The sequence below is a fragment of the Aphelocoma coerulescens genome, chromosome 8 (genome assembly GCF_041296385.1).
Source record: "Aphelocoma coerulescens isolate FSJ_1873_10779 chromosome 8, UR_Acoe_1.0, whole genome shotgun sequence".
In the NCBI taxonomy this organism is placed as follows: Eukaryota; Metazoa; Chordata; class Aves; order Passeriformes; family Corvidae; genus Aphelocoma; species Aphelocoma coerulescens.
The window spans coordinates 23720865-23747080 of record NC_091022.1 but is presented as its reverse complement, the minus strand read 5'-3'; the positions used below and the strand labels follow the sequence as shown (position 1 = coordinate 23747080).

General features: G+C 39.5%; 1 protein-coding gene across 2 annotated transcripts in view; it reads left to right on the top strand.

Annotated features, from left to right (window-relative positions):
• The window catches only part of TESK2 (testis associated actin remodelling kinase 2), an 80012-nt gene that overhangs the window by 48409 nt on the left and 5387 nt on the right, over positions 1-26216 (top strand). For both annotated transcript variants that reach the window (XM_069023271.1, XM_069023272.1), the window contains exons 5-10: positions 5995-6141; positions 16367-16449; positions 18269-18344; positions 19999-20082; positions 21186-21272; positions 24736-24871. In XM_069023271.1, the coding sequence (XP_068879372.1) occupies positions 5995-6141; positions 16367-16449; positions 18269-18344; positions 19999-20082; positions 21186-21272; positions 24736-24871 (613 nt within the window). The remainder of the gene's footprint in view (positions 1-5994; positions 6142-16366; positions 16450-18268; positions 18345-19998; positions 20083-21185; positions 21273-24735; positions 24872-26216) is intronic.

The following is a 26216-nucleotide window of genomic DNA, read 5'->3' as shown; positions in this document are numbered from 1 at the left end:
AGAATTAAAGGGAGACAAATCTTGCTGTATTCTTTTCCATGCCAACGCTTGAATGTTTGGAATGCAACAAATGGTTTTCATTACAGCTCCTTCCTGAGTTAGTGCATGTTAATTCTTGTTTGCCCTTATAAAAGAAGCTGTGCCTGTACATGCCTTTTCAGAAGGAGGAGCCAATGAATAAATCAATGCCACAGCTGACACAGAAGAAGAAAGAGGTAGATCTGTTGCATTTCTTGGCTTTTGGTTCTGAGTTCTGATGAGTAACCAGGCTATGGCAGTTGACAAAGCTGACCCTCTCCTCTGTGAATAGCTGGCACTTTTAAAGTTTATTTTAATCCTGTAATGGTTAACACCTTTAAAGAAAATACATAATTTTTTATTAAAGAACATGATTGTTTGTATTGGTTGAAAAGTAGAAGAGAAATTGATTTTAGGTTACAGATTATTTTCCTTTGGTTTTCAGGAACTGAGGAGCAGGAAAGTAAAGCGGCCTTTAGATGAAGACTTTTGGCTTTGCTTCTGTTCTTTCAGTCAGGCTGTTTTTCCAAGCTGCTTGTGCACCCTTCTGATCCCTCATGAAAAAGTCTGAGCTTTGGTCTGAAACGTGTTTGCTTCACCTGTGTTCTCTTGCAGTGCTTGTGCGTTTCTCCCTGGCAACGTTGGTTGACCTGCTGACCAAAAGTGTACTTGCACAGCCCAAATTCAATATTCAACTTGTTCTGTTTCAATGATTAATTTATTTTGTTTTATGCAATCAATGCATTAGATATTTAATGGAAATGCAAGATTACTGCTCAGAGGTACTTGGGTCAGATGGTTATGTAAATTTTTTAGTTGTGGGATTTTTAACAAGTGGAGGTTTATGAACAACTTCAAATTTAAAAAATGGTCTATTTAATCTCATAGTCAAACTCAGTGTATCATCTTTTAGTATCTCATATTGTAGTTTTGAACATACTGATATTGTCTTTCTTTTCCAGTTCTACACAGCTGAAGCTAATGAAAACAGTTTGGGGGAACAAGAAAACTTCCAGTCCTTCCACTGTAGCTAATTATGCCAGTTGTCACAGAAGGGTGCGTTGGCTCATACAGAAGCCAGAAGCCTTCAGAGCAGTCACTTAGAGACTGCAGGGTGTGACAGATGACTGTTAAACATGAGAACTGAAGATGAGGTTGTGTCCTCTTTAAGACAGGTGGTTTAAAACTGATTTTAAACTTCTGCAGCAAGCTTAGTGAAAAGCTCTCAACCATCTCACTTTAGGCATGAGTGTTACCTTACTTCCAGCATTAGAAATGATACAAATGTGCAAGCTCTGTCTGTTTTGACACTCTTCAATGCATTTGTCAATAGTGTCTGCAATACTTTGCTTTCCAGGCCTCCCTTCAGAGTACAGCTTCTTGCTCTGGCTTTTGCTCTGACATCTGTCTTGCTTCTCCACGCTGAAGGTGCTACTGCCACAATTCTAGTTTCTCTTCTCTCCTGCATCTCTACCTGTTTCTTCAATGGGCTTTTGCAGTATATTCATTTGTTGCTATCTCAGTGTTTGTCTTGTAGGGTTCTGGGTCCCTGGAGCTCTTACTCTTTACTTGCTTCAGTTGGTTTGTCACCTTAAATGCACTCTCCACACCTACTTTTCTTAACCACTTAATGCCTTGTCTTTGGCAACATTTGGCCTACAGTACAGGGAGTCTTGTGATTATTTGTTACTTTTTAAATGGCAGGCAGTGACATTTAAAGTCATCGAAATAGCAGGCCAACTTCTTTTATTCTGGCTTTCCTGTGCAGTATCCGTTGGCTTATTTATATCAGACCTACACACTGAAACACCATGGGTTTTCAAAATAGCATTGAAAACTCTTTGCAATTCCCATCAGTCTTCCCCCTCAGACCTGGCAATATTTGGAGTCTTTGTTTTTGAGAAATAACTGCTAGAATTGTGTGAATCTGATGTGCCTTTTTTTTATAAGCTTCTAGTTCTCATATTAGTGTTTAAACTTCTATTTTGAATTTTGAAGCTAAAATCTGACAGCTAAAGTTGGGTATTATCTGACAGCTGAAGTTCAGTATTAGTCTCTTGAAATGAAGCATATAATGCTGTGCTTAAGTACTGCTATATGCTGAATTTCTATCCATTCTTCATTTTTTATGCTTGAGTCTGATGATGTGACTGCAATTGTGTTACAAGGCAGCAGTCCTGTTATGCTGGTTTTAGGTTAAAGTGGCATGATTCCCTATCCCCTGACTGTTGTATGGGGATGAGTTATACACTGCTGCTTCCGCATTTCATAGCAGTAAACTATAACATCAGAAGCTTCTTCAAGGTCCTTTGATCCAGAAATCATCTGTGCTTGGCTGAGCTTCTGAGTAACTTGTCCTTCAAAGAAGCTACTGCCCTCTTTCTTTATAAGGTTTGGGAGAAGTACCAGAAATACAGTTTTGCTGAACTTTTATTCTCACAACAAAGGTATGAGCTCTTACCTTGGATTTTTTTAAGAAACAATATTTTTTTGGGCTAAGATGCCAAGGTCTTTTAAACCAGCATTCAACTTGCTGTGTTAAGTTGTGGTAAATGCAAAAATAACCTATAGCTGTTGCTTTCAGACTGGCAACCAGCTAAACTGGCTGTTGGTGTCCAGTTACATGGCAGAAAGGTAGCATGAGGAATAATGGGTAGCTGTTTCACTGCAACCTGATGATACAGGGTTTGAAAAGGTCTGAACACTGCTCCATTTAGCTGTGATGTCTCTAAGAAATGTAGTGCCCTTTGCTTTCATTGTCATAGCCTAGTCACATCTCTGCTCCAGTTGCTTGTACACTTATGTGATGGCTGTTGTTGTTGTTGTTGTAGTAGAATAATGCTTTGAGATAATGTGTGTGCTGTAGCCTTGCTGTACCAGTACTGTGTCAGGGACAAAATAAAATCCAGTTTTCTCTTTGGGAGAGGTGCATTTACTATCCTTCAGGATATTCTTACCACACAGAGCTGGTTTGTGCCAGTAAGAGATAAAGAACAAGTATTTTTCTCTTTCAGTTGCACTGGCAATTAGGAAGTAATGTACATAGTTTTGTGTCTGTCCTGAAAAGGCATTGTTGAGTGCTCTGAAAAAATAGGCCATCAGGCTGGCTGTTTGCATTATCAGCCTGAATGACTGAAGAATTGGATTACTTACATGACACTGAGGGAGCACAGTGCAGTGCTTGCCTTAGGAACAATTCAGGTCTCTGCATACAAATATCACCTTCTGGCCAGCTAAAACCTGAGATAAAGTCTTAAAGATGTCTAGGAAGATCTTAGTTCAGTTGTTCACATGATGATTAGCCTCCTGTGCTTCATAGGCATATACTAGAAATTAGAGCCAAAGTCAGAACTCACATCTCTAATAAATGAAGGCTGTGCATTTGTTGGGTGGCAGTTTTGGAAAGGTGGTCTGGTAGGTTTTGTAGATGTGCTGGAAACAGGTTTGAGTCTTGCTTTTGTAGCTCATGAATGCTGTGTCCAATGTTTGCGTCAGCTGTTGCCCAGTCCATGCTGGAATCTAGTCCTTGCAGTTAAGATGGGTGAATGACCCTGCGAGCCAGTTTGACTGGAAGAGTGCTGCAGGAATAGATGTATTGGATGCACTTAACTAATATGGCAACAATGGATCAAATCAGTAGGCTGCTGTATTGAAAAGCAAAGCAAGAGCATGCTCGATACAGTAGCTAGCTATTGTCCCATTTCATTGTGTGTGTCAATACTCTTAGGGGCTGTGTGTTTGTTAGCATTTCTGGAGCAATTTGTGTCATGGAATGGCACAGTTCAGAGAACAGAAAATGGAAGGCAGGTCAGTGATTCCCTCCCCCCTTGCATTGTCTTTCCAATGAATTCAAGTGTGGTGGTGCTTTATGGATGGTCTGTTACTGGCCTGCCAGAAAGGTGAAATGGTTTGGGATAATTGCTTAGTGACATATTATAATTGGGTTATTCAGCCAGGTGCTTTGGTGTTTTCTGTTCCAGGTTGGTCAGTATTGTTCTGATTTGAACATAACTGGATGAGAAGTGCTGTTTGCACTGTTTCAAGGAGGCTGGGAATATATAAGATGTTACTGTAGAATCTTGGTTACCTTTTTTTCCTTAAGCACGATAACAATTTATGATTAAAAAAAAAATCTAATTTTATTGAGCATGGTTATTTTTTTTTCTTGTGTGCTCTATAAGGTCATCTAGCTCCCTTGGGGGTTCAGATAAAAGAAATGAGAAAGATCAAAGCTGGAAAAGCTGAAAGCAGCATTGTTTCCAACATTGAACCAGGTTGGCTGCAGCTCTAGTTGGCCTTGAAAATCTCCAAGGATGGAGATTGCATAGCCTCAGAGTGACCTGTTGCAGAGCTGCTCTGCTCTCCTGGCACAGGAGCTCCCAGCATAAAGAACAGGTTGTTTTGGCGAGAGGAGGGTCGTGCCCTGGACTGCCGGTGAAACGCGCTGCCGTGCACGGGCTGGGATGAGCCCCGTTCCCGAGGGATGCGCAGCGGAGCCCCGGCTGCTTTGTGGCGCCCTTCCCGGTGGGCTCTGTGCCAGTTAAAATCGCTTTGTGCCTCCTCTGCCCCGACAATTTTGCCTCCTCGAATGTTACCTGTGGAACTTGTGTATCTGCTGAAAGGGTTTTCAGAATTCCCTGGTGAGATCAGCAACGGGTAGGCCCGGGCTGTAAGGAAGAAGCTGTTTCGTGTAGACTGTCCAGGAGGTGACCTGTGACCCCCCAGACTTACCAGTAGAATCCAGCTTGTGTGTGAGCTTTCCTTGCTGTAGCACAGCCTCAGGACATCAGCTATATCCACCCACACTGCAGGGTGTATGGCTCGTGTATGGCTCATGTTTGCCTTGTGTCCCAGGCTCCATGACACAAAGAAGAGCAACAAAATACAAGCAGGTTCCAAGTTTCTGAAGCAACAAGAGCTGCAATTAAGATTTTTGTTTTAATGTGATGATGGCGCCACATGTTTTATCTGAGTGAATGACACAGGAAGGTCATTTGAGAGAGAGTTGGAGACCTGTGTGGCACAGAGAAGTGAAGTTGGTGCAGTCTGATGCAGGGATACATGCGTGGGCCAGGCTTGGGAGCAAATTGTGCTGTCTGCTTCACTTGGGTTTCCTTGACAGAAGTCACTGCATTGCTGCCAGGTTTTCCTTCTGGAGCGAGCTACTGTCTTTGCTTGGTCACTGGAGGGGGACTGGAGTGAAACAAGAAGCTGCTTAAGCACGATGTAGCTGCTAGTGTTGTATAAAGGGTCTATACATAAAGCATAAGCCATGTTGCTGTAATGATTATTCAAGTCCTGGGGTTGCCATGTCTTAACCTGGGTTATATTACTTAGTATCGTTTAGGTGCTGCTTTGTTTCACTGCCTCTTGTAGCATTTATCTTTTTACTTAATGTGCTTTCCTTTTCATGAGGGCTACCATTTGATGGGGTTGATGTAGTACTGAACACACTGGGAATCAGATTGCTGATTAGAACTCATAGATACAGCAGTGAAAAAACAGAACTTACAGCAACACATTGTAATATTTTTCTTTGATGCTGTTTCAGTTTAAGGAAACTGGGAACTTGATCAGGCTCCATGACCTACACTTGGATACTTAGCTCTCTCTTTGTTGATTAATACTATATGAAAGCCAGCTCTTCATTGTTTTTGCCCTAATTTTCCTCAAGCTGAAATGAGAGGGTGATATGATATTGTAGGTATTTCCAAAGTGTCTGTTTAAATACCATAGAGTTAATACAGTGGTGACTGTTGCATCTTTAACATAAGGACATTGGTACAGGTGGTGAAGGGAGACATTTTCAGCTTCTCTTGATCTGCAAACATTGTGCCTGCCAAACTCATATGAAAAAAAGGTTTTAATGTGTAACTGAGCTGAGGTCACCTGTTGTAATGATGAATTTTACATTCCTGACAAAATATTAAGTATTAAGTTAAATAATTAAATACAAATGTTGCTTTGTCTTTTCAGTATATCAACTGTGGTAACCTGGAACAGCTACTAGATGGTAACCAGCATCTGCCCTGGACGGTGAGGGTGAAACTGGCATATGACATTGCTATGGGAATCAGTTATCTTCACTATAAAGGCATTTTCCACCGAGACCTTACATCCAAGGTACTGCTTATAAAATAAAGGGAACTTCTTAATGAAGGTACTGTAACTGATTCTTGGGTTTTCTCCCTTTCTCCATTCCATGCAGAGAATTGCTGTTTTATAAGTTGTGATCTAAGACATTTTGAGAAACAAATTGAAATGCAGTTTATAGAATTAAAACTTTCCTGACAGCGTGTTCATGGTTTGTATGGAAACTGGAGAAATTATTATCCTGAAGGAAGGTCATCCCTTAAATGAGTTCAGATTAGGATTTCTCATAAAGCAGCTGCAGAGTTTTTTTAGTTCTGAATTGTGGTTCAGTGAAGTATTTAAATCCTTGGGTAATTAAGCACAACAATCTAACATTTGGAACAGGATAATCATATAAAGAACCCAAATCGAGGAGATTATTACAAACATACTTTAAAATCTCCTTGTTGTTTTTGTTTCCCCATGTATTTCAAAAATTTTCTTCTGTGGGAAGAGTGACCTTTTATTACTAAGTCTGCATTAAGTGTTGTGTACAATCCTGGTTTGTTCTCATTTTTAAAGTCAGTAAGGTCAAAATAGCTTGCCTAAAATTTTCAAATTTTGAAATTTCTTCCAGAATAATATATCAGTGGCAGAGTTTTCAATGGACATAGATTTTTTTTTTTTAGTTGTTTTGGTGACAACTTGCATGAATTTAGTTGGCTGAAGTAACTGGATAATTCAAGCTCAGCTAGAAATATTGACATAGGAGCACTAAGATGTGTGAGCAGATTGTCCCAGTATTCACACTGGCTCTTACCACCCATTGTAGCCTGTGCTGAGGGCTTTGCTGTCCTGTCTGTCCTGTTGTCTGGTGCTAATGAGCTGGTTTAAGCTCACTGGGGACCTGCAACATACATGAAAGTCTTTTAAAACTGTTCTTGAGAAGACTTCATCATGTCACTTCAATCAAAAGCATCCAGAAGAATGTTATCTTTAATCTGAAAGGAATTATTTCTTAGGATTAAAAACAGTTTTTAAGAACAAAACCGCAACAGAATGTGTTTGCCAATAAGGCTACTAGACCTTCATCCAGTTTAGGGGTTTTTTTAAAGCTTCCTTAGTGCAGTGTTAAACAGATGTAGAATGTGCATTTAGTCAAGGTGGAAAAAAAAAAAGTTCAACTGGTAGATGAAAGTATTTTGGTGAAGTCATAGAATACTTCCTTGGCTGTTCTTTCAAGTGAAAGGCACTGAATTCTGTACAGAAGAATATCAAATTTATGAAAAATGCCCTGACCCAGAGTCATGTTACTTTGACATGATACACTCAGAAAGCTCCATTTCAGTCACCTTGGAGTGTGCAGATAAGAGATGCATAAAAATACCTGAAAAGACAGCTTGGTGTTCCCCTTTCTTTTTCAGCTCAGGATGTATTTTAATGCACTTAAGAGTAGAGTTACTGCAAGGAACCAAAGTTACTAAGGGGAACTCAGTGCCTGCAGCATTTATTGTAACATGTTCTTTGATGGTCAGTCATATGAAAACCCATTTCCTGGGATCCCTGTGAATGCCTTTGTTCCAAGCTTTACATAACTGTATGTCATTCTCTGGAGCTGCCCTGCCAATGCTTCAATGTTATCTATTGTTGAATGCCAATTGTTTAGGGAGCTGCACCCGCTGGGAGGGGTTCGGGATGTCCCTGCAAGAGCAAACTCATCAGAGGCCACGGGAAGTAGTTAAGGTTATTCAAAAACAAATGAACAACAAATCAAACCCTAAGAATTTACTAGCAGTTATGCTATGTTTGGACGGTTCTTAGCATTAAAGTTCTAGTATCTGTGTAGGTCATACTGGAAGCTGTCAGCTTCAAGAATAATACAGAATTTAATTGATGACAGCTATAGTCTGTATTTTTAAATTTCTTGGGGATTTTTGGGTTGGTGGGTTTTTTTTGGTTTTGTTTGTTTTTAAAGTTTTGTTTATTTTGTTTGGGGTTTTTTTATGTGATCTATGTATTTTCCTTGTTCTATTTGGAAAGGAGGTAGATGAAACACCTGGCCTTAAACACTCACCTTAAACAACTCATGGATTTTATTAGTGTATTAAGGTATTGATGAAATAAACTTTAAATCTCTTGGGCAAACAACTTCCCTATTGGGCAAATGTTTGCCCTGCTGGCTGCCTAAGTTTTAAAAAAGTCACTTTGTTCCAAAGCAAAACAATGAAGATAACCATAGGAAAAACCTGTCATCAGATTTTCCATTCTCAGACTATGGCTTTTGGCTACTGCTTGAGAAGATGCCTTGGCTTTACCGGGTTTGTACTGGTGATAGGATGAGTTGTCTTCATTCTTACTAGTAAACAGTCAGTGTGTGAGCAAGCTGAAGGAAGAGGTGATGGACTCTTTCCTTGGGAGAGAACTTGGATTGAATAAGGGCAAATTCAATACTATTCTGTATTGTCCTCCTTTCTTCAGTAAACTTCAGTAATTGATGGGATGGCTTTATTATTCAAATGAAGGCAAAGACAAGGGTTTAGACGTAGTCAAAAGTCAGAACAGACTGAGTTTGCTGAGTGGGAGAGTGGAGCATTTTTCTGTGAAACTTGCTGGCCTTGACTGAAGTGTGAACAGAATGAAATGGAGCCTTTCTGTGCAGGAATGTCTCCATGCTTTACCTGTTACACATAAGACAATAGCCCACTTCAAACTGTCTCCAATATGAATTCTACTTAAAAATCATTTGTAATTAATTTAGACTCGTACTTCTACCTTTCTATTTCTGGCAAACCTCTAATTCCTACAGCTTCCTGGAGTGGATGGTGTGATACATAAATTTTACTGCATCAGTTATGGCAGCAGAGTTGTCTTGCTCTTAGTATTATATGTGTCAATGTATTTGATACCTAACAATTTAAAGAAAGAAAAGTTCTTGTCCCCTGCCAATCTAAGATTGGAAAATAAGTGGGTTGGGCCATTAGTATACAGCAGAGTGGTCTCTCTCCCTAATTGCACCGTGTGGAGAGGAGCAGAACGGCATTGGTACCGCAGGATGCCAGAGGGAAGAATGGTATAGCAGAGTAGATGTAGGTCATTATAGTCGATATGACAGCCCAGGGGGATGTCAGCCCTGGTATCCCACTGGTGCCCCTCCCAATGTCCTTCTGTCAAAAAGAGAGGCAGTGCTTGTTAGAAGGGATATGCTGCCCTGACAGCCGGTGCTTCCCCATGTCATGAGCAGCTCAGTGTCTGGGCTCTGGGCTTGGGCTGCTGTAGCTGATCTGCCTGAGCTGCCCTGGTTGATAGCAACAGCCTGGCTTGAATCTGTCAGAAGGTATGAGTGGTTAGACTGGCCATTTGCAGCCTGCACAGAGTAGGGGTGTGGGCAGGGTGACTTGAACTTTTTATAGGCCAAGAAATGTGGTGTCTGCACTTTTGACTTGTCATGAAAAGGTTCATGTGGAAATGAAGTCGTAGATAGGTTCTGACAGCCAGCCTTGTTGGCTTATTCCTTGTCCCCTATCTATATCACCACAAACCCTATGAATTGTTTTTCATTTGGGCCTTGTTGAGTGTGCAGAAGAAGAATTTGCATTCTGGAATCATAGGAATTTTCTTTATCTTTCAGTGACTGTCAAGGAGCTCTGGTTATGAATTTTAACTCTGAAAATCTTAGTCATAGAAGATGCAATCATTAAAACAGAAATTGTACTGTGGAAGTGTTTCAACAGAAGCCACTGAATTATGATAGTTTTTTCTCAATCTGACTTGGTTTTACAACATTCTAGCTGTTGTAACTTACAATTGAAACAGCCATGTTTAGGAAAGCATAGGGAAGAAGTATCCAGCCTGCAAAAAAATTACAGCAAAATCCCTTTTTACCTCACCCCTCAAAATAAATGTCTTACTGCTACACAGTAGTTTCTTCAGCACCTTGTTTGCACTGTACTTGCACTGCATTCAAACCCTGCTCTGGAAGCACTGTTGATTTCCTTGTCAGCTTATGCCAATGACTGCCCTCATACCAGTGAAATTATTCTTACAGTATTCCTGAGATGAGGGAGATGAATAAGATCATCCGTATTACAACAGATTAAAAGCAAGAATATTGGTGAATATTGGGTATATGCTTTAAGACTTTTTTTGGAGTATTTGCATTTTACATGTTTAAGTTCAAAGCAATATGCTCACTGACCTCAGAGGCAGTTGGAAGCATTACAGCACTTATAAAATAGTCAGGTTTGACCCCTGGAGGCAGAGAAAGCACAAGATTAGTAACAATATGTGGAAGATTTTGCTGAAGTAGCTTCCTTGTTACAGAATCCTTCTGTGATGCTGGGGAAGGCCAGAATCCAGATCCCAGGGCAACACTGCAATAGTCTTAACCACAACACAGAAGAGCTTCATTTGCAGTCCAGGCTTTCCTTTTCATCTCTTCCCAGACTTTCTGCCACACTACTGTTTCTGTGGGAAGAGTGGTCAGAGTCGTGAAAATAGTGGTCCAAGTGTTTTATGTACAGCCCCAATTCACCATCAGCATTAATCCATTGTGTGCTCTAAAACACATGGATGCCAGGTGGAAAACTGTCATGTAATTAAGGATGTTACCTTAATGTGTATGCATACGGGGAAAAAGGAAAATTGTTGCAGAAGTTTTACATCCCATCTTTTGTGCAGTATTATTTTATGATGTAGTGTCTGTTGTATACAACTTCCTATCAGTTTTGGAAAAAATGGCATTATGCACTTCATTTTAGAGTTGGAAGCTTGAGATTCATGGTAGGGGTGTCTGTTGCTTTAGTTAATACAGTAACTAATACATGAAGTATTTTTAATTTGTATTTGTCGCTACTGTTAATTAGTATTGCTGGAACACATTGTGTGGTTTTGCTATGGAAGAGGAATAGGGAGGGGAACAAGACTCCTTGGCAGTGAGAAGTGAACATCCAGGAGTCTGCCCGTTTTTCCAAGACCAATCACACCTGGTCTGTTACTATCCAATCCTTTCTGCTAGTGTACGATGCCAGTCTCTGGTCAAGCATTTCATCCTTGTACATAAGGGGTTTTTTCTCTTCTTTTTTGTTCCCAGTTCCTGCCCCACCAACCTTATTGGTCAAACTCCTTGTCTGGCTGACTTCATTTACTCTCTTCCTAATACTCCTGCTCGATGCTTTATTCAGTCTGTCTTTGTGTTTTGGTCTTTAGTATGTTTAGCCATTTCTAGCTCTCCCCAGGTTCTGCTGCTCCAGGTTAGTTCTGATCTGTGCCACCACTGCTTGTTTGCTGTACTTGCAGTTCTTCTGTCCTTGTAATAGTATGTGGTTTGTTTTTTTTCCCCTGGCTCAGGACCCTGGTTTTGGTCCCTGCCAGTCCCTGGCTTGGGCTTATCCTCTTGTCTTGTCACCTTAGTCGTGCTCTCAAATTCCTCATGCAGCATATACTGTTCAACTCTATCCCGGTCTACTCTTTGCAGAGGTGGCAACAGGAGCATCTTAAACAGAGGTCTCATCACATTTCAAGTTGTGAACATGCCAAAATTGGTATGATACCATAGGCTGATGATATTTTGATGGTTTACACCCCCTCCCTAAAAATCCTCTATCAAAACTGTTGATTAAAAACAAACAGGCAAACCTCCAAACAAATGCCTTTTAGTTTTGCAGAATTATGTATAATTGAAAACAAGGTTTTATAATTAATAGTAGGTTGTGAGCAGTTTTAGGGAACCTTGTGAGCTCCATTGATGATAAAATCTATGAAGAAATTGTAATCTCTAGGCATGTGTATGTGTGTGTATTCCTGCCGACATCTGCTTTCACTTCACAGTGTGTAATGGCTCAGCCTTCTCTCATTGAGAGGAGCAGTCTCAGTTACTCGGGGACAGAATCATGTATGTAACCAATTACTGTGGATTATCTGATGTAACATGAATTCACTGCCTTTGGGCTTGAAAGTGACATGCCCTGACTTCCTACCTTGTATGCTGTTTGCTTCTTTAAAACCAAATAAACCCCAGGCCGTGAACAGCACCTTTGTCTGATGAGTTTCATAGTTGCTGTGGCAGTTGCAAGGTCCCCTTTGTGCTGGAATAAGCTCGTCTGGATATTTTGCACTGCAAGGAAGGGCTTGCACTGAAAAAATTAGCTATTACAGATGGCTATTTCTAATGATAGTTTCAATACTAAACTTCTGCTGGTACTTTGGGAACCAAATGGAACCTCTCCCTTAAGCATAATAGTTTCAAAAGTGTATCTAGTACTGTAAACTTCCTGTTACACATTAAATTTTCCGTGGGGTTTCTCCTAGGGGATAGCACTTTTAAAACAGCTGATACATCTCAATTGGCCTTTAATTATTTTAATTCGGTAACAGTCATCAGAAGGTTGCAAATGACACTGCAGTAGCATTTCTGGGTTTTCTGGAGTGCAGTAAAATCTCTGAGCAGTTTAGCTTGTATGTAATATAAAATAAAAATAAAACTATGGTGTTTCTTCATCTAAGCAACTTATTTTTAACTCTTGAGTCTATTTTCATTTTTGTTTATGTAAAAGGAAGAGTAGAATATTGCATTCGTCTTAGTAGGATTATGCTGTGCAAAGCAGATGTTAAGCTCCTGTAACACAAAGGGGGCTTTATGTTCTTTCACATCTGTCTGCCTAAACAGCTCTGTTAACTCTTTAGGACTCATGTGCAGAGCTCCTTGCTTCTATTAAGAGACTGCCTCAGGAAGGACTGATGAGGTCCCTATTTTGGGAGGAAAAAAACCCTCAAAAACTCAGCTGAAGTCAAATACTGCCCTCTTTGACTGTGTAAGCTGCCAAAGGAAAGAACATCCCTGTATGTAGAGGTCCAAAAAGAAAGCCTGAAAAGGTCACCAAGTTTTATTGCCTTGCAGCTTATACAAATAGTGCAATAGTAAGTCAAAAGTGCTTTCTCAAAGCTCATGTTGTGAAGCTGCTTGGCATTTCATTTCATAGGCGGTGGTTGAGAGGCTCTTTGCATTGGTGAGGGGTTTGAACTCTTGCATCTCTGAGCCAAAATCCATTAATGAAACTACTTCATGCTGCATTGAAACACTATTTTTTTGATAGAAACTGAGAATATCGCTTTGTTGGAATAAACAGTGCAGTTTGTACTATTGTAAGTTTCCTACTAAGATACTACCTCTAGATTAAATTCAAAAGCTCTTTTTAACCTTTTCGTCTCTAATGAAGCTTTGTCCCTTTTCAATCTTGATTTATTTTGTTGGTAGAATGTGAATTCTTTGTCTTTCATTGAGTGCACATGAACCACAGTGGGCTGTGTTATGTTACCTATTTATGAATTGCATCTTAAATCTGGTAACTCCATCATTCGTGTTGTGGGTTTGGCACAGTGTCGTGTAATGGCATTACTAAGATGGGAAGTGTGGAGAAGGAGCATAATGGTGCTGAGGGTTGGCCTTGACTGCTTGGAGAATCTCAGCACAGAATGCAGCTTTACCATCTGCACAACCTTGCCCTGAATGAGCAGCACAGGCTGGAAAAGTGACATCTGACCATGCTAGTGTATGTTGAAAGGGCTTACTACTGATTTTGCTAGGAATGGGCTTTCATTCTTTCTGGGTTCCAGGAAATTGGTGCTTAGCTATGTAAAAATTTGCCCCAGATGAATTAAATCAGTTTAGTTTCACTACAGTGAGCATTTGTAGTGACACTGGAATTTTATTGTATGGTGCATGTCACCTGCCTGTGGCTGATTTAACTATGAATACAAAAGTCACTCCTGTACTGGAATACGTATCCTAATGAATTTAAATTCGCACTCATCATTTCTTCATGTGCAAACGAAAGACAAGCATCCACTAATGAGAGAGAACAGTTTAGCTTCCTTCTTTATATAATTTTACATTGTGCAGCCCACCACAGCAGAAGAGCTCATCAGTACTCTACAGCAGGAATGTTGCCCAAGGCTTTCCCCCAGTGCCTTCTCCTGGTGTCAGTGGCCTCTCCTGCAGGACCTGTGGACCCCACAGCAGTGGGGTGTCTGTGCTGTTGGGTCTCTCCAAGCATTCGCACTGAAAGGCAGCCTGGCTCTGCTGCAGGCAAATCCTGCTCATCAGGGAAGGGGCTCAGAGCTGTCAGGCAGCATTGGTTTAATGTATGATTTATCTAGGAATAACCTACTTGTATAATAGTTCGGTACTGTACCTGAAAGCTGAGACTGCCTCGGGCTTGGTGGGGGGTAGAATTGTTCAGCTTCAGTTGGTGATGTATCACTGTCTAACAGGATGTGATTAGATACTGGTAAGAAGCTGAAGGAATATTTGCTGTTAGGATGATGTTTCATTTAAGCTTCCTTTTGGTATCAAAGCAGCCTTGTAAATTATTGTGGATCTTAAGCAGACAGATTTTTAGTTATGTTGAAAATAGTTCTTTGTTGGGAGGTAAATGTTCCCCTGAAATTTTGGAGATTGGGGGTTATTGGAGAATAACAATAATCCATAAAATCCAGAAGGTAAAATTAAGTACTGGAGTCTTGCTTCTCAAAATGAACAAAATGTAAATAGTCATGGTATAATGCAAGAAGGAAATCTATATTTTAGAACTAGTGTTTATGAATTATAGAGTCTTTTTTTAAAAAATATTGAATTAAGAATTATCTTCAGTGGCTGAGCAATCTGTGGCTGAAAAGTAACCTGAATTTTTTTCTGCATAAAATAGTATGAGCCTTCTTGAACACTGCAAAATCTTTGGTGTCCTCGTGGACTTGTTTCTGTGTGGTACGCAATAAAATTCCACTTGTCTGAATCCTTGGAGTAAAATTTTTCAGTAAAGTTTTATCCTGCTCAGTTTTAAGTCCACTTACAGTGACCAAATGTTTAAAGAGAGGCGAGCTGAATGAATGCACTCTTTGATAAAAGATAACAAAGCCTGCAACTGAGAAGCTTTGCTGCTCTTTGGGCAAGCACAGTTGATTTAACATGGTACGTGTTTATGAATCCCCAAACTAACTGTAGTTATTATACTTGAGTCATGCTAAATAAATAAAGCTTTGCTTCTCAGGAGCCTGGCATGTGTTTCAAGAGGCTGACATGCATTTTCCTTACATGATCACAGGAGTGGCTTGCTTAACCTTTTAATTGGCAGGAAGAAAACTTGCTTCATGGCCTGGGCCACAATCGTATCTGAATAATATAAACAGTGATGACCTGAACTTGATCTTTTAGACAAGGGACTCACTTTTCTTAGTAGTTGCATTATACAGACAAGCTAATGCTCTGGGGTCAGCAAGGGGCTTTTGTATATCCAAGCACAATAAAGCCAGAAAGTGTTTCCTGCTGTTTAGCTAATTAATGCAGGGTACCACTCGGTAGGAGTCAGCAGTGGGTTTGCTGCCTGTCACTGCTATTGTACTGCCCGCAGAAGGATACAGAACAAGGCATGTGGGAAAGGAATGCATTCTCTGTCTTGTTCCACCTATTGCAGGATAGAACAAAATGCAGGGAATCAGCTATCGATTCATTTGGTGAATTGGGAAAAGATGTGGTACTGGAATGGTCAAAGCATATTTCTCAGAGTTGTAAATAAATAACAAAAAGAAATCAATAATACCCTGTGTGTGATGTGATGCTGTTAGAGCACCATTATCTCTGTGTGTCCTTAAGTTGCCCTCCATCCTGACACTGGAGGGAACATCTGAGAGGAGAAGACTGACAGCATTTCCCTATTAGACTTTTCTCTTAAATCATGTCTTATGATATACTGTAAAATAAAGAATTTTGAGACTCTAAAAGCATATACAACTTGGTTATATCTTACATGTTCTGATGTAAGTTTTCAATAGCTAATGTAACAAAATATATAAAGGCATTTAAAGTCTGCTCTGATTTAGTATTCTGGTCAGGTACAGGCAAATTGTAAAGAGAAAATATAAAGTGTCATAATGAACAGCATGTATTGCATATTTGAGCATAAGGGAGCTAAATCATCTTAATTCTTGTGAAAACTTAGCAGGGTATGTGCTGCCTGTGGCTGCCTGCCTTCTCAGCAAGTTTTTAAGTGGATTATTAGGTAAGTGGAAGGCTGTTTGCAGCATCTTAAGTTTGACAGACGTGATTGTGCAGGGGGAGGGTAGGGGAAAAGTGTTGTTGCTCTCAGACAAAAGCTTCTCATAGATTAATATCTTCCAAACTATATTTTGTAGTCTTTTTTAATCTATTTTTAATCTGGAATGTTATAGAGGTTTCATGCCCAGACAATAACTCTTCTGTTTGGTTTTTGTTTTGTTTTTCCAGAACTGCTTAATAAAACATGATGAGAATGGATACTCAGCAATAGTTGGAGACTTTGGTTTAGCAGAGAAAATTCCTGATCACAGGTATGTGAGCTAATCTAAATGGAGTGAGAATTGCAGGACAACTGCAGGTCAGAAGCTCTAGCGAGCCAGATCCTTGGGGCTGTTATTGCACTCTGGTACAGAATTTGAAAAAAATACCCTCAGTCTTCAGTCTGGAACCGCAGGCTGGATAGCCAAGATGTTCCAGCCTTAATTACTGTCAATTTTGATATTTACTGGTGACATTTATTCTTCAAAAATGTTCCAATCACTAGAGGATTTGCTCAAGCTTTTCAGTCGATCTTTTAAGCTGGTACTTGGGAATTTTGGGTTTAAAAAAAACCAAAACACAAAACAAACACAAAAATACTGTCCAACGTTCTGGATTGGGATGATTTTGTAATAAATGTCATTTGTTGATTTCAAGCGACTTTATCTTCTTTCCACTTTCATAAACAATATTCAGTGGCACTCCAGCATTATTCTTGTTTAACCTCTGGGTTAGTTTTTAAGATCGAGGTTTATAACAGAGCAAAATAAAATTAGTTATAAAATTACTGTCTAACATTATCTTACCATTTTACTTTCCCTAGGATGAAATTATAATCTTAACTCATTTGAGGAATGCACAGGGGACTGTCACAAGCTATTGTCACAATTGAAAATAGTCCTTTTGTCATCCCTCCATTAGAGAGATCAAGGACAAGGATTTCATTGTTCTCTCTGTATATTGACTTGTGTATTTCAAAGTATTCTGACTGTGAAATGTGCTGTCAGATTTTCTCCAGCGTGTGCTTCTGTGTAAAATAAATAAAAAGCCTTCCAGCACTTTTGACTTCATAGAAAACAATAAAAGTTGATCTCGGCTACGCACAGTTTTTAAACTGCACATATCCTAAAACTGTATCTTGAGAGGTCTGAAGGATTGCATGAGTATTGGTGAAATTTTGGATCTTTAAGCTTAAAGTGAACATCTTAATTTCCAAACTACTGATAAGTACGGCCAGTGTTTATCTTGTAGCTGCTGTGGAGTACTCAGTGAAGTGCTGAAAGCTTCAGCTGTGTTCAGATGAACCCATCACAAAATCAGGAAGGCACTACAGGTGCCTTAATGTGTCCTTAATACCCAGCTTTGAGATGCCCTGAAAACTGAGATTACAGTTAAGGTAGCTTGAGACTAAAACAAGCAACATTAGCCACTATTTTGTTTTTATCTAGCATTACCTCCATTTTCAAATGCAGCTTTGTTCTTTCCAGTTGGCTGGTAACTAGCCATGCTACTTTGAGGCCTTCAGAGTCCTTTTCTTTTTTAAATAGGTATTCCCTCAAGGTCAGCTAGGTGTAAGGCTGGAGGCCTTTTTTAAGGCCCAGCTATTCAGCCTTATGGAAGCTCCAGTTTTTTTGAGTTGGGTCTATTCTGATTACTTTTAATTTTTCCATATTAAAGGATTCATCTGGTCAATCCTGGTTTTTAATTTTTTTAAAAAAAATACAGTTAGCAGATCTTTATTATTTTAAATACAGTTTGACTTCATTCAGAGCTGCATATACATGTAGGGATGATACTTGCATGTCTTGCTGGATGAATGGAGAGCTTGGCATCTAGCCCAAAACTGATGTCCATAAGCCTTTTTATATGTAGATGAAGGAACCAACTCTGCCAAGAGTTTGGCAATAAAAACTATTGAACAGCCGTGATCTTAAAATAAAACGTTCTTTTAAAGTGGCTGGGTACTTAAAAACTAGAAATAAAATATGAGTAATTGATTGGGAAAGGTAGTAGTAATGCTTGAGCGTTTAATTAATGGTTCTTCCTTCTCTACCACCACCTCCTATCCATATCTATCCCACATCTATATAGTGAGAAGTTGCCAGTTGTGGGTTCACCCTTCTGGATGGCACCAGAAGTTCTCAGAGATGAGCCCTACAATGAAAAGGTAGGTACATGATATAAATGCAGTTAGCTGTCAAATGTTTCTCTTCTGTAGTGGTATGCAAGATTTAGAATTTCCATAATATTAAAACTATTGTTATTTTCACTTGTGGTGTTTTCTGTACTCAGTAGATCATTCAGACTGAGGGAGAGTGAGAGTTAAATAGCTAATGTTTTTAATTCATGGTGTGTAATCTTATATGGAGATATAATTGGCTTTAGGATTGTTCTCTGTTATGCTATTTCCATTCTGAAACACCCCACATACTGAAATATAGTAATGTTTTGTTGATCTAACACAATTTAATTTAACCAAATCTCATAAGAAATGAAGCAAAGTTGCTTCCCTGACTGTACACTAATGAAATCTGGGTAGAAGTAAAAGGTCTGTATGTAAATTTGCACAATTCTCTGTGTGTGTATATATATGGATGGATGGATGAGTGTGTGTATATATATGTGTGTATAAATATGAAATATAAAGCAGCATGTCTTAAGGTAAGATACGTTGATGAGAGAAAATGTTCTCCAAAGGTATTCCTAAGTCTTTCTCTTCGTGTCATCAGGAAATGTTCTTTCAGAGGAGGATGAGATCACACTGGGTTTTAGAAATGGTGTTTTCAATCAATCTTTTCTGTACACAGGATTTTCTGTCCATTATTTCAGCCCTGCCAGTGTAGCTTTTCTGTGATAAAGCCCATATCCTGTACCTCTCTATATCTAGAAGTCAATAATCTGTTTAATTTGTGGTACTTTTAACTTGCAGGAAAGCAGTAACTACCTCAGTGACGAATGTAATAATTACCATTTCAAAGCTTTTAAGGAGTTTTAATTGACCTAATTAATAATAAAGTACCCAAATCTATGGTGCCACATTCTTCATTAACCCTACCAAGGGGAAGACTAAAGAGGAAGCAGCATGAAACGTGACATATAAGCCAGTCTGATACATAAGGGATGAGGGATGCAAGCTTCTGCTCTGCAGACTTGTATTCCATGTTTTCTTAAATTCTCTTACCCGAAAAATTCAGGTGGGTGGAAATCTGAGGAACTGTGCAGCTCCAGAGGTAGTCAGATAAGTGGTTACTAAACGTCATGGAAATAGAGCACTGATACACAGTGCTGCTAGGTATCTCAAGCTTTGGGAAGATGGTTTTCTCCAGAGGTACTGAACCGAGAAGAGGAAGATGTAATTTTTCTTAACAGCAGCATTAATGTTCTGGCTAGGCTGTGATCATGTGTATTCTAAACCTGTTTTTCTAACCACAGTGATATATATGCATGTCATGTTTTGGCTGTGTTTTTAATTATTCCCATGTGTAAGACATCAAATGGAACCTCACTGTTCTTTGTGCAAGGAAGGATTTTTTTATTTTTTAAATTTTTACACTGCTGAATTAAGAGTGATTTGGTGGGTTTTTTCTTTTTTTTTTTTTGAAAGAATTTTAAAGTTATTGCTTTTGTGCAACAAGAATGCTTTCTGTGAGCATGTATTTCTTCACACAGAAAATGTTAGCTCTAATGCTGTTGCTCAATGTTGTAAGGCTGTGGTGTTGTTGTTTCATGATAGCCATTTGGGGTGAGGAGAAACTCAGTGGCAGATAAGAACGCTGAGTATTCATAGCTGAACCATGTGTCTATTATTTTTTTTCTCTCAGGCAGATGTGTTCTCCTATGGCATAATTCTGTGTGAGATTATAGCAAGAATTCAGGCAGACCCAGACTATCTCCCTCGCACAGAGGTAAGTGGTTGTTTACAACATTGGTGGGAGGTGGCGAGTCTGCCATGATAAAAGCTCAGCCTTTAGAGCCTCTGCCACTGCTGCCAAAGATAGGATGAATAGGTGGGACATTAAAAATAGCCTGTAAAAGGCTTTTGCTCTTTATGCTGTTATTGTAGGAAGCTCTATTGAAGACTCTTTCTCAGAGAGTTTGTGCTGCTGCAATCCTCATGGGAATCTTTTCTGCCCCTAACTGGCAGTACATCGAGAGCACTGCAATGCAAACTCTTCCTTTTGTGGAGTGATAGCTCATGTAGACTTCTTGCCAGGTTCAAAATGGGGCACTTTAGGCACACTGCATGCATTAAGCAGCCCCTCCTTGTGAAAGGGGCAGGGGCTCTGTTAACAGCAGCCAAAATAACTTCACCCTTATTTTGTGTGGACTCTCCTAAGCACTGTGGATCTGAGTTATAATTGACTAATTAAAGATACTTTTTTTCTTTATTCATCCCATCTGCAGGGCAGCTTTTGACCCTTGGTGGGGGTTATTCCAAATTGTCTATCCCCCTCCCTTTCTGAAAGTGGAAAATTGTTTAGGTCTCGAACTGCAGTAAATAAAAGATCCTTTTTTAGTCTGCCCTTCAGATTTTATAGACATGCACATAAGGAACTGGATAATTTTTATTACCAGTGTACCATCCACTGAAAAGTTAGCCATTTTAACTGATACATTTCCACCCTAGCAAAGCCTCTGGTTTTAGAGGAGGCTGTTAATTTGCACTGTGAAAGTCACTATAGTGAAACATCATAGTATAAGGTATTGTTTCCAAATCCACAGGGGCAACATTTCAAGTGCAGTGGATTGCATTTGAATCCAGGAAGAAGGATGGGCTTTGATGTCAGCCCATTGTCTTACAGCTATCCTGTATCAGTAATCCGCACTGGGAACGCTGCAGTTTGGAGTGTGCATGAAGTTTTCTCAAACTCCTCTGTAATTGTGGTTGCTGAGAAGGTGTTCATGGTTATTCCTGATAATTTCACATAGGGACCCCCTAAAAAGATGATGCTTTGAGCAAGATGGAAGACCTAATTTATTTCTCTATGCTTTGTTGTTGTTTGTACAGAATTTTGGATTAGATTATGATTCTTTCCAGCACATGGTGGGAGACTGTCCTCCTGACTTCCTCCAGCTGGCCTTCAACTGCTGTAACGTGAGTATCTTACTTCAAGGGGAGAGGTCTAAGCTGGAGTTCTCTAAATCCCTCTGGCTTTTGAAGATAAAGCTTAGAGCATTTACAGAAGAGACTTGAAGAGCCCACCTATAGAAGCAATGTACCCAGGAAGTCCCTTTCAGTTTTTATAATCCTTCCCTTCCCCTTGCTAAAAGGTTTGCCTTGTGTTTTGGCAATTCTGTGTTCTGTCATGCCAAACAAATAGGTCTGGCACACTGAACAGCTTCTTGCAGGCTGCTCAGGCTGATCATAACCAGTTGGATGCCATTGACACTGGCTAACCCTCGGGCTGACAAAATCCAGCTGTTGTTGTGTGCAGACCTGCTGAGTTATGAAGGAAGGACTGAGTTGCTCTTACAAACAGAAGGGACAAACAAATCAAGAGCAGGCATTAAACTACTCTAAAGTGTCTATATGATGCCTTTTGGAAAAGGGCTTCGACGTCCAAATCCTTAGCCAGTGTCATAAAATCCAAACTTGGACCGAAATGATTTAATATGTGTAAGGCTATAGGCCATGTGCTGTATGGAGAGAATTTTCTGGCAATTATTCAAGTAAAATTGTGATGGGGCTGGATACCTTCCTGGCTCCTTATTGTGAAAACTCCAGGGAAGTAGATCTCTTCTGCTGGTTATCCTGTAACAGAGTTGCTAGTACCAACGTATAGTAAACCAGTTATATAAAATAAGAGAACCTGAGCTTCCACCACATTCAACTGAAGTTGGGAATGTCCAGTTTACTCAACTTAAGTAGAGGCAGCTTTTAAAAATTTTACTGCACAAAACTTGGCCCTGGATTCACAACCAGGCTGCGCTGGAACCAATGCCAGCATTGTGTCCAAGTGAGTGCTTTGAAGAAGTCTCATCTCTTTGTGCTTTTGATGGTTATTTTTGACTCGACCTCTCTCTTTACTTTGTATTAGTTCAAAAGCCCATGCTCAAGGAGAGAGTGGTATAAAGGTGAGAATGGGGGCAATGACTGACTGCTGCTTTTGGCACCACATAGCGTAATTTAATTCTAAAAGTGTTTGTGGAACTTGCTGTGGATGAGCTACGTAGCTCCTCTTGTTTCACCTTAGTACAGCAGGGCTTGCTTCACCTGGACAGTGGTACATCTGACTCGTGTTTATGAAGTGCTTTGATTACATGAGCACTAAAGGGTTTGGTTAGAGGTAGGATTTGACTTCAGAAATCTCAACTCCCAGCTGCAGACTCCAGAAATGGTACTGCATCCAAGCACATGGTGCATGATTCAAAGCAATTTTTCAACTCTGAAAATCAGAGTAAAACTGTTCATGAAGGAAGGGGCAGTAACCTTACATTCTCATGTAAGAATTTGGTGTGCTCAGAAAAAAACAGTTTTCTCTACTCATTATTGTCAAATGCAACTCCCTGTATAATAAATGTCCCTTCACTGAATTGAAATGGAAATTACTGTCTTGTGATCCAGCCATTAATATGCTGATTTCGGTGTGGGGCATGCTGGAATTCACATACCACTCACCTAGGAGAAGGAAAATGAAGTAAACAGATAAAGCTTTCTTATATCTTCCTAAACATGCTGTGCTTCAGTAAGAGGTGATTGCTGTGGTAACCTGCTCTGAGACATGGACACTTATATAGCTTTTTATTATTTAATAGGTCACCAAGGTGTGAACTGTATAGCCCAGCTGAACTAATGTGCAAAGCCCTAAGATTTTCTACAGCCAGCAAATGTGTTTTAAGGCACACTAAGAAAACCAGTAAAAACTGACATGTATGAGTAGTGGATTAAAATTTAATTTACTGTTACAAAATGTGAGGGTTTGTAAATAAGCACCTGCAAGGAAGGCTCCCCAACAATTATAAGCATACCTGTGGGAATATTTAATAAATATAATCATAAATTATCATGCAAAAAGCTTACCAGGATGAGCTAAGCTGTAGGCAACTGCTGCTTTGAGAAGGAACCTTCTCTTCAGTTTGAGCAGAATCTGGACTGTTCAGGGATGGAAGAGACAAATACTGCTCTGAGTAACTTTTCCATTGCTGCTCTTGTCTTGGAACTTACCTAGCACAAATTAAAATAGCCAGAGAGCTCTTTTTACTTCCTGTAACTTCCTGTAGCTTGCAACAGCTCCCTGAGATTCCCAAATTAGTAAGTTTGTCAGAGTACAGTGTGTGCTTCAGTGCTGCCCCTGCCCTACTCTTTCAGTGAAATAGGGAATGCAGAAAAATATGTTTTCCAATGCCAGGAAATTCCAGCTGCTGCTTTAGAACAATTTTCTTGCTGCTCTTGAGCTCTTCAAGTGTGGTTTCTTTGTTTGGTTTTGTTACTGTACATATGAATTTTTAGCCTTTTACCCCTTGTTGCCAGAAGGTGTTCTGGCATTGCTGATCATACCAGTTCTCTTCAGAAAAATCCATCTCAAACAAGCTGCAGGGCAGTATCAGGGAGGTCTTTGGGGTTTGCTGTGTACAAAGCACTACTGTTCCCATTGTAGAGGTGAGATCTGTCTGGGCTTGTCCATTCTGAAAAAGCCTTTAGAAGGCTGGAAACAGCAATCAGGTCAAGCGGAATCTTTTTTATTACTGGAATGAAGTGAACTTTTGGCTGCTGAATTAAATGTTGCTACCTACAGTAGTGAAGCCTATGACATAATATACAGGGTCAATGCTCAAAATGATGAAATGCCTTCAAAGTTACTGCTTAAATGAAGCTGCTTGCCCTGTGGTACAATTTTAGTGTTGGACTTTGTTTAGAGATCTGTATCTGCTAGCATGAATAAATAAATACACACTGAGAAATACAGACTAATACATATTGATGAGTAGGGAGAATATTTTACCTGGGAAAGAGATTTTTCTTTTTCCTAATTTATAACTTTGTCAAATTATATAACCACCCTTGCTTCCTTACAAGATAGACCAGTATACCAAATAGTATGGCTAATTAACAGATGGAAAAATACAACATTTTTGGCTTTAAAATCAGCAGTGCCATTTAGGTCTGTTTTAATTAAAGCCACAAGGAGATGATGGAAGAATTACAATCTTTTAAAGACTGACATAGCTGTGTTGTTTTGTGTAATCCTTTTGAAATAACATTGGTATATAATCTCTGTTTGATAACCAGAGTCCAGAAAGAAATCCTGTCCTATGCAAGCTATTTCAAGCAGACCAACCAACCCCCCTCACAAAGCATGAATCTGACAGTTTCCCACCTTTTCAATTTAAAATTTATCCTCTTCATAGAATATTTACAAGTTGCTAACTAAATGTGAGAGGTGTAATAGAATACTGCTTTTCTCCTTCTTTACGTAGGATTTTTTGTAATGACAACACACTTAAAACTGTCTTGAATTTCCTCAGTTTCCTCAGATTGTCCCTCTTTCTGTCCACTCTGTTAGCAGAATAGCATGGACAAGCCCACATGGACTTATTTGGTTTGTGTGCATTCACAGATGGATCCAAAGTTGCGTCCTTCATTTGCTGATATTGTCAACACACTGGAGGAAATGTTAAACCGCCTGAGGAATGAGGACTCAGAGAGAGACAGAAAGTTCTTGAACCTCGACAACAGTGAAAGAAAACAAAAAGGTAAGTGTCTGTATTGTACAAACATTGCTTCGTGCATATAAAGAGGAGAAAAAGCTTCATATTTTGAAAACTGGTATTTTGGCTAGATATGGTGTTATTTACAGTTTGTGAAAGATTTTACACAAACACTGAAAATTATTCTGGAGCAATGCTCTATACTTTGCATTGCAGAATGTCCTTTGGTGAAAAAAAACCCAGCTGTTTCTTAAAGTGCCTGATAAAATTCTGTCCCCAAGCTCTTGAGAGGAAATCTAGAGTTCATTTGGGAATGGTTTTGTAAGTTGCCAATAGTATATGAAAATCCATCAACTTTTTATTTATCACTGCCATACTTAGTACATATACATCATATACATAATTTCTTTGGTGCATGTTACATGTAACATTTAGAGGCTTCTTAAATTCCTTCAGGAGGAAGAGCACAGAAGATGCAAGAGTATTATAAAGTACCTAGAAATAACTCTGAAAGACGAGAAAAGATGAGTCCCAGGTCTGCTGGGGAATGTTTGCCTTGAAAGGTTTTCTCTAAAGCTGTCTGGTGCCACCTGGTGTGGGGAGCAAACTCTTGTAGCCTGGGCTGTATTCTGACTTGGTTGTTTTGTTAGTAGACTTCTGGCATTAGAAATTTAAGAGCACATTAAAAATAGTTTCTCGTGTGGCTATACAGATGTGCAACAAATGGAGATACCTGTCAATCTGTAATATAGTTGTAGATTGAAATAATTATTCTCTACTTCAAACCACATAGAGTTAATGCATGTGGTAATTCTCCCACACCTGGAAAGCATCTAAAAGAGGTGTGAGTTAAAAAGGAAATTTGTTTTGTTTGTTTAGGGTTTTTTGTTTGGGTTGGGGTTTGGTGGGTTTTGGTTGGTTTTTTTTTTTTTCATTTTTCTGGCATTCTCCCTTTGGAGTACATGTACAAAACAAGTACTTCTCAAAGAAGTGTTACATGCTGTTCTTTGACTTGCATAGTGTTTCCTACATGGAATGACTGTAGTCTAAACCGTGGCAATATTTAAAGGGAAAAGAGAAAATCCATATGTGCTTATTCTGGAAATGGTAATCAAAAGGAGCTATCACTTCTTTATACCCATTTGTTATCACTCTAACATGGCTTTTCAGAGGTTCCTTGAGAGCCCTGCCAGATACAGATTCCAAACACTCAAGGAGTTAACATCTACCATTTTCTCGTCCTAGTCTAGTGATACAGCTTTTATTTATAAAAGGATGTATGTGTGCAATAGGTGCAGATATACAGGCATATGTACAACTTTTAAACTCCTATTCATTAGGGTCAGACTCTCATATATCTCTAGTTTTGTATTGGATAATGTACTGAAAG